This window comes from Paroedura picta, chromosome 1 (assembly GCF_049243985.1).
Source record: "Paroedura picta isolate Pp20150507F chromosome 1, Ppicta_v3.0, whole genome shotgun sequence".
NCBI classification, from domain to species: Eukaryota; Metazoa; Chordata; class Lepidosauria; order Squamata; family Gekkonidae; genus Paroedura; species Paroedura picta.
The window spans coordinates 56757660-56770925 of NC_135369.1; the positions used below are offsets into that span (position 1 = coordinate 56757660).

General features: G+C 41.2%; 1 protein-coding gene across 1 annotated transcript in view; it reads right to left on the reverse strand.

The window, feature by feature from the left end:
- The window catches only part of USH2A (usherin), a 684687-nt gene that overhangs the window by 445198 nt on the left and 226223 nt on the right, over positions 1 to 13266 (reverse strand). Inside the window, exon 23 of the mRNA XM_077339259.1 lies at positions 5311 to 5441. Within this exon, the coding sequence (XP_077195374.1) occupies positions 5311 to 5441 (131 nt within the window). The remainder of the gene's footprint in view (positions 1 to 5310; positions 5442 to 13266) is intronic.

Genomic DNA, 13266 nt, shown 5'->3' on the forward strand with positions numbered 1-13266 from the left:
TTTGCCATACGTTTCTGTCAATGACTGCTTCTTTTAGTTGGTTCATGGTCATCCTTGTATCGGCTTTGATCGTGTCAAGCCACAGGATCCTTTGGCAACCACGTTTCCCTTTGCTGCTGACCAAACAGAGCATTAATAATTTTTCTAACGAGTTTGATTGCATGATGTATCCAAAGTAAGTGAGCTTTAGCCATAATATCTTGCCTTCTAATGACATAGTTGGTTTGCTCCTCTGGAAAACTCAACAATGGCCACAAGATTGGAAAAGGTCAGTTTACATTTCAATCACAAAGAAGGGCAATGCCAAAGAATGTTCAAACTACTGCAGCATTGCACTCATTTCTCATGCTAGCAAAGTTATGCTCAAAATTCTACAAGCTAGGCTCAAGCAATATGTGGACTGAGAACTTCCAGAAGTACAGGCAGGATTTCGAAGAGGCAGAGGAACTAGAGATCAAATTGCCAACATATGTTGGATCAAGGAGAAAGTTAGGGAGTTCCAGAAGAACATCTACTTCTGTTTCATTGACTATGCTAAAGCCTTTGATTGTGTGGAGCACAAAAAATTGTGGCAAATTCTTAAAGAGATGGGAATACCAGAGCATCTTATTTGTCTCTTGAGAAACCTATATTCAGGTCAAGAAGCAACAGTGAGAACTGAACATGAAATCACTGATTGGTTCAAACTTGAGAAAGGAGTTCGGCAAGGCTGTATACTGTCGCCTTGCCTATTTAACTTGTATGCGGAGCACATAAAGAGAAAGGCTGGATTAGAGGAGTCACAAATTGGGATCAAGATTGCAGGGAGAAATATCAACAACCTCAGATATGCAGATGATACCACTCTAATGGCAGAAAGTGAAGAGGAACTAAAGAGCCTGTTGATGCGGGTGAAGGAGGAGAGTGCAAAAGTTGGCTTGAAACTCAACATCAAGAAAACAAAGATCATGTCATCCGGGGGACTGCAGCAAAGAAATTAAAAGACGCTTGCTCCTGGGGAGGAAAGCTATGGCAAATCTAGACAGCATCCTAAAAAGCAGAGACATCACCCTGCCAAAAAAAGTGCGTTTAGTCAAGGCTATGGTATTCCCAGTTGCAATGTATGGCTGCGAAAGTTGGACCATAAGGAAGGCCGAGCGTCAAAGAATTGAGGCTTTTGAACTCTGGTGCTGGAGAAGACTCTTGCGAGTCCCTTGGACTGCAAGGCGAACAAACCGGTCAGTCCTAGAGGAGATCAGCCCTGCCTGCTCCTTAGAAGGCCAGATCCTGAAGATGAAACTCAAATAATTTGGCCACCTCATGAGAAGGAAGGACTCCCTGGAGAAGAGCCTTATGCTGGGAGTGATCGAGGGCAAAAGAAGAAGGGGACGACAGAAAATGAGGTGGCTGGATGGAGTAACTGAAGCAGTCGGTGCAAACTTAAATGGACACCCGGGAATGGTACAGAACAGGAAGGCCTGGAGGATCATTGTCCATGGGGTCACGATGGGTAACTTTGGCTTTACATGGTATTTGCAGCATTCATCTCCAACACCATAATTCCACAGCATTTATTTTCCTCCTATCTTCTTTCTTCAGGGTCCAGCTTTCACATCCATAGCTTGTTATGGAGAAAACAATGACATTGACTAGTAGGTGCTTTGTATTACGGCTGATATCTTTACTTTTCTATATTTGGTTCATGCTTAACATTGCCTTCCGGCCCAGTGTTATTTGCCGTTGCATCCACCACTTTGAGTGATCATAGAGCCAAGAAAGATGAAATCAATATATTTGATGTTCTCATTGTCAATCGTGACTTTACATCAGGGCGGTTTACATCAAACAGAAACAATACAAATAACTCAGTTTAAAATAATACAATAATAACAATAGCGACATTATAAAACAATAGAATTCTGGGGAGAACAATAAGTCAACACATACTGATAGCCCAGTGGGGTGGGCAAGTCTACAGTGATGGCTGTAAGAAGGAGGCTCGGGGGGGGGGGGGGGCGATGGGAAGTGGTGGTTTGAGTCAACCTCAACCAAATGCTTGGTGGAGGAGCTCCCTTTTACAGACCCTGTAGAACTGTTCCAAGTTCCATCAGGGCCTTTATCTCCTCTGGGAGCTCGTTCTAACAGGGTGGGGCCAGGATGGAAAAAGCTCTGGCCCTCATTGAGGTCTAGTGGGCTTTTGCTGCTTTTTAGGTGATATTTTCAGCTTTTTCTATATAATCAAATAATTCAGTTAAACAAGTTTTCTGAATAATATTAACTTTGTAGAACCTCATTTTATAGCACAGACTGCCTAGATATCTTATTCTTCTTGAAAACAGACCATATGCTTAGATTAACAATGCTAAAAACCCGGCTGATACTTACTGTGACCGAACGTTGACTCAGCAGAGGACCTGCTGGGAGGCGGATGCGACGGCCTAAGAGGCCTGCTCATGTGTGTGCTGTCAAAATGCAGTGTGCACAGCATCAAGGCCAGGCGGGACCCATGACACCTATTTAAGGCACCACGTGCATGGGTCCCACCCTCTTCACCTGGAACACTGTGGGAGCAGCCCCCCTCCCTTTGTTGTTGAATACAGAATTGTTCAGGGTTTTGAGATGGATGTTTTGTTAAATAATTGCCACAGCTGCAGGTTTGCATGGGATGGAGCCTGTTGGCAGGGAGTCCAGTGTGCAATTGGACTCCCTGAGTTTCAGGGCCTTCCTAGGAGGCGGTGCATATATGAGCGCAGCTTACCCAGCCGGGAAGCCAGAGGGTCATTTGCCAGGTAGTCTGGGGGCAGTCAAATCAGATTGGCACCTGGTGGCTCCCCAGTATAGGTCTCTGCCCTTAGTGGCGGACTTCAGTAGGCAAGGGGACCTATTTTCCCGGCTGGGAAAGGTGCATGTCTCCAGGGTGCGTCTGGACTCCATGGCGTGTTGGTGCAGTCCACTGACTGCTAGGTCAGGCTCCCTCTCCAATGCTGTGCCAACTCTCCTGTGGGGAGGTAAGAAAGCTGTGGCATTGTTTATACCCAACATTGGTATGTTGCTTCTTATTCCAGCACATAATGCCCACCTGCAAGTCAATTCATAATTCTGAAAGATAAATAAATAACCATTTTTGGCCTTAAAGAGGTTCTGTCCTGTGATTTGTTTTTACTTTGAACCACCAGAATAGCCTTAACAGTGCAATCATCCTTGGTAATGGATTAAAACAATGTACAGAGTTATTCTCATATACATGATCACAAAAGTTTTAATGCAGTTCAAAAATTAGGTAAGAGCATTATAGATTTGTAACATAACAGATTATTTCTTGTTAGATTAGATTTCTAGTTAGAGCAGAGGCCAATTTTAGTTTATATACTGGAGTCAATTGTTCAGGAACTATATACACACACTCACACCTACAGAATTCTCAGATACACACAGCATGACAATTCCAGTATTTTTCAGCTCTTGCCATTTTTCGAGGTCATTTTATGAAAACAATTTTACTGGCTCAGTAACAGTCAGATAATTTATTCTTGAGGCAATTGCACTTACCACATTGCCTAAATCAAGAATGTGTATCTAAAGTATGTACAATAAGACTAAATGCCCTTTTGTAGGGAACACTTGTAATCAAAAATATACTTTTTAGATGAGATTAATTATACCAATCAGCTGATTAATATTTTGAACCCTGTATTTAAACTCTTAAGGAAGAAGACATGTATACCTCTCCAAACACTTCCTTTTTAAAAAGTGAATAAATAACTTGTTTTATTTCTCAATAATGACTTCTTTGACTTCAGCTTCTGCAGGGGGAAGCAGGCTTCTGAATTTCTTAAGGAATCTTCCTTACTAGAGTGCCTTCACATCCAGAGGCTTATATAAATATTGAACAAAAAATATTGAACAAACATCACTGATGAACACCCCTCCTAGACAGAATGTTATTGGTAACAATACCAGCAGGGTTTAGCCTAACTCTCAGCTTAATATCAGTGTACAAAGACTTAAATCAGCCAAAAAAGTCGCAAACATATGTTAAAGTCCACCAAAAAAATCACAAATCTTTATTTCTACTCATAGACTCATTACAAGAGGACTATGGATGACACAAAAAACATCTTTACAAAAAGGCCAATATTTATAAATTATGTGATTCAAACAAATACTGATTTTGGCAGACCTAATACATTTTGGCTCTATTGACAAAATGTTATTATCTACTCCATCTTGCAGCTTAAGATGCTCTGCAAAAAGTTTGTCTGAAATATCAAGTAAACGTATAGGTCTATAGTTGCCTGATCTTGTGCTATTGATGAGCTGAGCATCTTCATTTCAGCAGGCCCATTCTTCTAAAAGTGGCAAGTATAATTTTCATCTTAAGGTATTCACAGCTGCATCTACTCTTCCCCCAGCAGCATTCAGCAGAGACAGAAAAATGCATAGCAACCCCATGAATGTCTAAAATGAGGCTGGAGGGTGTTCTCTGTTTAAAGGATGGATTTGCCAGGGCCTGATTTTCACAGAGCATAATCCTCTCCCTAATCTAAAGACACCCCCTCAAGTTTCAAGATCATTGAACATAGGGGTCCAGTTCTTCAGGCCCACAAACAAAGTGCGCCCCCAGCTGTCCTAGTTGTAGAGAAAAAAAGGGCCCCATAACCACAAATAAGGGAAGGAAAGAAAAAATGGTCACCAGGGGAGTTAATACTATCTGTCCACCACGTATCAAATTAGACCAAGAGGTCCAATAAATATAATTTCACACCAATATCAAACTGCCCACATTTTAAGTTTGGCGCATTCAGACTGCTATGGTTCTCACCATATCTTCTTCTAGATGAAGATATACATTTCTTAAGAACCGCTATTCTTTTTCAGCACAAATAGCTTTTCCCTCATTTTTAATTACTTTAAAAAGAGACGTTCTCCATTTATGCATGTTTTTGAGTGAATTTTGTTTCTATCTACATAGTTGCTAACTGTGTGATCTTAAACAGAATTGCATTCTTCGAAGACAATTGATTTCAATAGTCTTAGTAGGTATAACTCCGCTTTGGATTGCAAGCAGTATTTCAGGAAAGCAGTATTTCATGAAGACCAAACAACTGTGTTCAGCAATATGATCTTGTATAATCTTCATAAAGCTATGAGTAACTCAAAACCATGAGTCAACTCTTGCCCCCTAAATAACTCCACTATTGTCTACAGATGAACCCATTAACCTTTTATTCAAAAGGAAAGTTGGAAAGAAAGACAAATGATCATCTCATAATATAAAAGATATAAAATACCATTCAGACAACAAATTAATGTTTTACTTCCTTACTATACCTGTGGATCAAAGAGGAAGTAAGGACGTCCACTTTGCAACTGAAGTGCAATATATTCTTCTTGATTCCCAGGTGACACAGAGAAAAGAATTAGGCCATCAGGTTCTGTAGTTCTAAAGCTCACTTTAATACCTGGTTGGAAATCAAAAGTCGATATTTATCTCTCATTTTTCCATGCATCTGTCATACAAATAAATCTGACTGCTCAGAAACAAAAAAACAGGCCAAGCAGAATGCAAAAGCACCATCATTATGCAGATTCAAAAATCATAATAAAAATTCATGGTGGTCCTGAACATGCTGAAAGAATTGTACATACTAGCATTATTTTCTTCTTGGGATTCAGGAAAAATGAAGTGACCATGCTTCTTTCAAAAGGGCTGGTCTTTAATTGGGTACAAGTTCTAGTCTCTGTTAACTGGACCTGCATATACTTATAATGGTTAACATAGAACATAGCATGAAGATTTCTAATAATCCCAGGAAGACCTGACTTCTCTGCGTGATCTTTTCCACTGTATATTCTACAGACATATTTCCTATATATGGGAGGGGAGGGGGGACAAAGAGAAAAGAACAGAACACAGTCTGGTATAACCATTTCCCATTGGCTAATTATGCAAGTGTTGATGGCATCTGCAAACAATATCACACTCCTGTTGCCCTAAATCACTTAAAGAAAAAATTATAAGGTCCATTCCACACAAGTTTAATGTAGCAGGAGTGTGGCAAATTGTAATCGCTACTAATATGCAGTTATGCACGATGTCGTACACAATCTGCCACACTCCTGAAACAGACCCACGAAAAGCACTTCATTGTAGCGCTTTCAGGGAAATCCCAAAAAGTGGATTCACCCTCTGGAAAGCGCTACACTCTTGCAAACAATCTGTAACAGTTGCGAAAAAGTTCTGTGCGTTACCATTGTTGCGGTTTCAGCAAAGTCCCTCCCCCTGGCTCTCTCCTCTGAACTTCCGACAAAGCGATCACCATTTTTTTTTCTCGGAGCGAGCAGAGAGCAACGAACTGGCGAGCCTTCATTCACCCAGCAAGGCTTCTCCGGCTGCAGTCCCTCCACAGAGCTGCTTTAAAGCTTGCCTCAAGTCACCAAGCACAACACAGCCCCAAGCACAACACAGTTCCCTTTATTTTCGGCCGAAAATTGCGCCCGTGCACGGGGGGGGGGATTTTTTTTCACTCGGGGGAGCATGGCAATGATGAATCGGCAGCTCACAGGCCAGCTGCCAGCTAGATGGGTCTCTATGTTAGGAGGAAGCAAGGAATCAAGGCATATTCGTTGCAACGTCTCTTTTTCTTTTTTTTTTTTTTAAACTTTTCTTAAAGGGAAAGGGGCTTTTCCGGAGCATGGTAACAACCGCTCATTGGCTGCTTGTTTGATTGACGGCCAGGGGTGGGACAAAGCACGGAAAAAATTGCTTCCTTTCTAGCGATTTTTGCCGAGACCGGAAACCTGTGGGAAATGATTGAAACGCAACTGGATTCCACTACAAAGGCAGGTATGCGTTACGCCGAATTTCACTATTTAAAATTCCGTTTTTTCTTTCCGAAAGCAATTTGCCACATTGAACCTTGTGCGGAATGGGCCTAGGTTCTCCCACCCCCATTTTATTTATTCATTTTAGGACTGTCTTTGGTAGAAATGTCTTCATTTTGCTTTGCGATTCTAAGAAATAGGTTATAATTACGTCAATTTTCTACTATTGTGTAAGTGGTTTTTGGACTTCTTAGCATCGATATAAATATAATACCAAGGAAATGTCATGCTCTACAGTTAGATAACAATCTGTGTATTTCTTAATTTGTAAAAGGGAAGAGGGGTGGGAGGGCATGATAAAGTTCAGTTTGTCAGATCTCAGAAGTTAAGCAGGATCAGTACTTGGATGAGGTCCACCAAGGATGGCTCTGTAGAGGAAGGCAATGACAAGCCACCTCTGCTTCTCACTTGCCTTGAAAGACCCTTGCTTGGGTCACCATACGTCAGTTATGATTTGTTAATACTTCCTTGAATAGTGAAGCCAACTTAAATAAATCTCCACACTTCAGGTGGGGCCTGAATTTCTTCTGGAATTATATGACATCTCCAAATTACAGAGATCAACTCCCCTGGAGGAAATAGCAGGTTTGGGGGGAGGTAGTGGGAATTTTATGGCACCACATATTCTCTGAACCCCTTCTATTCTCCCAAGCTCCACTTTCCTCACCATTCCCAATTTTTCATGAATTTCCCAAACCAGAGTTGACAACCCTACAGTACTGGACAATTAACAATATATTTTTCGGTTATGCAACAAGGCAGATCAACCCAAACTAGAAGAAGAAGAAGAAGAAGAAGAGTTGGTTCTTAAATGTCACTTTTCTCTACCCGAAGGAGGCTCAAGCGGCTTACAGTCACCTTCCCTTTCCTCTCCCCACAACACACACCCTGTGAAATGGGTGAGGCTGAGAGAGCCCTGATATCACTGCTCAGTCAGAACAGTTTTATCAGTGCTGTGGAGAGCCCAAGGTCACCCAGCTGGCTGCATGTGGGGGAGTGCAGAATCGAACCTGGCATGCCAGATTCGAAGTCCGCACTCCTAACCACTACACCAAACTGGCTTTCAGTAACCACTACTTGTCCCAGCCCGATATTAGACACTAAAGGTCAAGGAGTCAATTTTACTCCTTTTTTAAAAAAAAAATATTCATATACACCACTACTGGAGATTTTCCCCCAGAAGGCTGATTTTTTTTCTGTTGTGTTAAAAGCAATATTCACTTGAAGTTGTAGTGTTGTTCATTTCAGCGTGGAAGTCAGCTTCACAGCCTTTAACTAGTGAAAAAAATGTGATCTACTACCACATTAATAAACTGATACTGATGTGGTCAGGAAGTGAACACTGAAATAGTTGATGAGGTTGGGTTGGCATGTTCCTTCTGTGTTCAATCCTAGAATTAGTTTCAGGACTCCACACTGTTTCCCACAAGGGTATGTGATGATTATCAATGTGACCTTTCTTGATATACATTGGTCCTCATGTCCTTGTGATTCTCCCTTTGAATGCTTAACTCAGAAATAGGCTAATTTATTGGGTATTACCCAGCTGTATCAAATGAATCAGCTTCTTCATATTCATCTTTCCCTTCTTTTGCCAGGCACAAAATAATAAGTAATGGAAGCTTTTCCTGCAGACAGAATCTATTATTAAAAATTAAAGGATCATAATTGCAGCACATATTCACAATATATAATGCAGCTAATTACCTCAAGCCACAAGCAGTATCCTTTGACCCACATACTTTAATCATGCCACAGGTTGTCACACAGTGCAATAGGATGCACTCACAAATATTAAGACATTCACTTGAGATAATGAACATCAATCATACTATTAAAATGGCCATTCAGAGTTACCTGACAATTGACTTTGAATAAACATGATGTGGGATATAATCAAAAGCTATTTTATGTTACAGAGTTATTTCAGCTGGCTGGTGAGAGTTCAAAGCAAAATGCAAATTTTAAAAAGACAAAGAAACTTGCCCTGACAAAAGATTGTTTCATACTTGCTTAATTCCTGATTATTTCATTGTTTATATTAGACAATTCTAACAGTCTAGCAAGGCAATACTTTGCAGAGTTATTCTAGAATAAATGAAAAGACCATATAAGCCAACATTAAGGTAACAAATAAAATCAACAGAAATAGGAAGTGACATTGAATATAGCTTCATCAGTTGTCTAACAGCGTTATTAAAGAAGAGACTAAAAGCTTGGCACAATTAATCCTGGGCTATTGGTTTATGGCACGGTTGTGAGTGTGACATCATTGCACTGTGATACATACATTAAACTTTGTGCCATCCATGCTAGGCAAAGCATGTTTAATTTGGGCTTAGTGTATAAAACCAACACAAGATTTCAAAATGGTTCCCTTCCACATCTGATATTTACAAAATTTTCAGTGTCACAAAAACCACACCTCCCTGCATTAGTGGCATGATCATGCAAAATATGCTTGGGAAGCATAGCTGTGTACATACACACCTGGGACCCTTCCCCTATCCACCTCCTTGAGGCTCATCATTGGCCATTCTGGGAGAGGGAGGTGAGTCAACATGACCATATATAATCATATTACCTAAGAAATGTTGAACACATTTTAAGGAGCTCTATCTCCTAATGGATAGCCTCCCATACTCTCCCCCCCCCCTAGAAACATTTGCCAGATGTTTGGAAGTGATGATGGATTGGCTCAAGCAGAGTTGGAAACTCAACCGTTCCAAGATGGAAGTCCTGTGGCTATGTAGGAAAGGGCTTCACCAGAAATCATGCCTCCTTTTCATGGACAGGGTACTGTTAGAGATTTCGGCCACAGACAGGAATCTGGGGGTGACTGATGCCTTCCTATCAATGGAGATACTAAGTCACTAAGGTAGCCCAACTGGCATTCTTCCACTTCAGCCAGGTGAGGCTACTATTGCCCTATCTGGCCCTGGAGCACCTAGCCATAATGATCCATGCTGGACTTCTGTAACTCACTCTATGCGGGCCTTCACTTGTCCTTGATACAGAAATTGCAGTTGGTACAGAATGCAGCAGCAAGGGTTCTCAAAGGTACATCTTGAAGAACACATATGCAGCCAGTGCCGCGGAAGCTGCATTGGATGCTATTTGTAGACCGGATCAAGTTCAAGGTTCTGGTTTTGGCCTTTAAGGCCATACATGGTCTAGACTCAGCATACCTGAGGGACCTCTAACCCCCTATGCTCCTCACAGGGCTCTTCATGCTCTGGGTTTGAACAAGTTGGTAATCCCTGGCCCATGTGAGGTTTGCCTGGTTTTGACCAGAGTAAGGGACTTTTGGTTCTGGTCCCTACTTGGTGGAATGAGCTCCTGGAAGAGCTGAGTGCCCTGATGGAGCTGACTGGGCCTGCAAGATGGAGCTCTTCCACCAGGCATTGGGTTGAGGCCATGGCAAGGAAGATCTACAAGGCTCCTCCCTGAGCACTCACCCTGAGGCACGGGGCCAAAGAGGGAGCTACTGAGATTTTAGGGATTGGTAGGTTTGAGGGGGAGGCTAGGACATGGGGTTTCATTGTACTTGATTTTATTGCTGGAAACTGCCACAAGCCAACGGGTCTGGGAGTGGCAGTGAATAAATTGAACTAATAAATAAATAATATTAAAATTAATTAACTCCCACCCATTTGGGAAACCCTTCCAGGGTTTCATGAAACCCAAGTTGAGAAAGCCTGCCATAGAGAAACATGATAGAACATATCAGATGCAGCATACAACCAAAGTCAGTAGCTGAATACGAAATAAGACAGATACTTGCACATAAACGTTATAGGCTATCTAGTTTAAAAAGAAACCACAGAATACCTTCCAAATAGAACACAGAAATTAGCAATTGTATCTTAATTTGGGGATGACAGAGAATGAGGTGGCTGGATGGAGTCACAGAAGCAGTAGGTGCAAACTTAAATGGACTCCGGGGAATGGTAGAGGACAAGAAGGCCTAGAGGATCATTGTCCATGGGGTCGCGATGGGTCGGACACGACTTCGCACCTAACAACATCTTAATTTATTTCTGTATTATGTTTTCTTAATTAATGGATTCTGAAATATGCAATGATTTTGCCCAGTGATAGTAAACCCCTTCATGTCTTCTGTTTCCTACCTAATCCTTTTAAAACTGCAGAAGGATTAGGGCCAATGGGTACTTGGAGATCTCCTAACAGTTTCTGAAAATTGTTGTTGGAGAAATAGCATGACCTCAATTCCATGGCAAACATAGAAGTCTTGTCATTGTGTTCCCATGACACTCTAAGATTCACTGGAAACTCTTTGGTACCCCCTTGTCCCTGTCCTCCCATCTCTCACTGGCTGCCACTCACTATCCAGAAACCCTACCCAAGTTACATTTTCAAAAAGGCAATCACAGTGCTGCAGCACTATGTCCCCTGGAAGCAAGGCTATGTGGAACACACTCCACTTCAGAGATGAGGAAATAAGGAACAAGAATGTGAATCACATTCTCTATACATCAGTCCACACAGCAGAGATAGGCAACAAGTGAACATATCACACCTTTCAATAGAAATGTCCTGGAATTAAAGCATTTTAAAAGAAATTTCATAAGACAGTTTATAAGAAACCACAGGAACATTTTCTAAGAGAAGTGGGCAATTTTCATAAATTTCATAAAGTCCTCTAACCTGGCCTTCAAGCCATTTCTGGAGATTCCCAAAAGGAGATAATTCTGGGATGCGGCATGAGGTAGAAAGTGAGGAAGTCCCATTCTGTTGACAGAAATCTTTTCCACCAACAGAAGTTTTCTATAGGATCCAAGCCATTAAATTGATAAATTAGTTATAGAGATAATGTAAAAATACTTAGGTTCCAGAGTTGTTTTATATGAGACTCATTTTAGCATTTCTCAAATGCTGAAAGGAAATGAAAGGATCTTTCAGTAGCTTCCAGGGCTGACCTTTAACTTTCCAGTAGTTGAGCGAAAAACATGCAACTCAATTTAGTGGGTGTTTTTTCCCTCCAAATTTTATAAGGAGGATAACTAAAATGTTACCACAAAGACGTTGTATGAAAACAACCAAACATCCAATAAGAGGAAGGCAGTCCCCTACTTTTATCTATAATAGAATCAGAATTAATAAAATTAAAAACCTAAATGGAATGTCCTATTATTTATGGTCTCTCCTCCCTTGTTCTTAAATAATAGAAATTGAACTTCCCTGAGAGTCTTGTATACTGAGCTGAAATGGGTTTCAAAATAATTATCTCACACAGGACATCAGCACATCCTGATGACTCCTTACTGGCCCATCTCCTTTAAGGCCTGCACTACAATCCTCCAATGCCTTCTTGTGAGGAGAGCTGTACCAAAAAAAAAAAAAAAACTGGTATTTTTCAGGTTCATGTATACTGAACCTGAAAAATATCACTATTTCCTGATATTCCCGAATCCCAATACTGGTATGGTATTTGAATGCAGAAATGATCAGGATTGAGATCTCTTTAACTGCTTTGAAGTCAGAGTTCTTTCCAAGCTAGCTTAGAATGTACTTGTCCTGCCGTAAGGTTTAAATTGGCTTAATAGGTTTAAATGGCTATCAACCAAACCAGCAATCCAATTCACTTCCCCCACTTTCTGCCATTCCAGCCTTACAGCAGAGCAGCTGTACCAGCATTTCCTTTCTCATTCCTTCAAGCCATTCCAGTAGTCCCTTTCTTTTCCCTCCATTTGGATGTGGGAGGAAGTGAAACAGAGGGTTTTAATGGCTGCTGGCAATTTAAACCTAACAGCTAATGATCAGACTTGTCGAGCTTGCTTGGTTGAAATGGCTGGCAGCAGTTTGTTTAGCTTCCCATTCCAGCAGTTCGTTTAGCTTCCCCTCACTCAGAAGAGGGGAGCAAAATAGTCACCTGATTGGTATAAGCTGAATATGCCTTAATGAAAGTTGGGGAAATTCAGCTTTTATTTGGGACAACTGTACTGGTAGCTGAAACATATCAGAGAATCTGTGTTTGGCTTAGAAAATAATGTTGTTGTTTTTTTCAGGGTGGGGATTAGGTGGGGTAAACAGAATGCACATACCTACTTTGTCAGCTGTGCTCCCAGATGCATGTGCTACCTAACACTGATGGAGAAGGACATATGGGTGCTTTACAAAGCATGAATATTCCATGATCAGCCATCTCTACCTCCAGCCTTTGCCTCTGCTTCACAGGGGTGGGGAGAAGAGAGGGGTTGCTCTCTCTTTTCAAGCTTGGCAATTTGTTTCTTATGGTTAGGAAGAGACATTTACTGTCTTCCTTTGGGGAAAAAAGTGAGAGAAAACACAAGAAAACCTGGCATAGAGGTTTTGAATGCAGTTTTTTCTATGGTGACTCTTCAGTAAAGTTGTGGCCCAGATCTGATTCAAGGTTTTGAT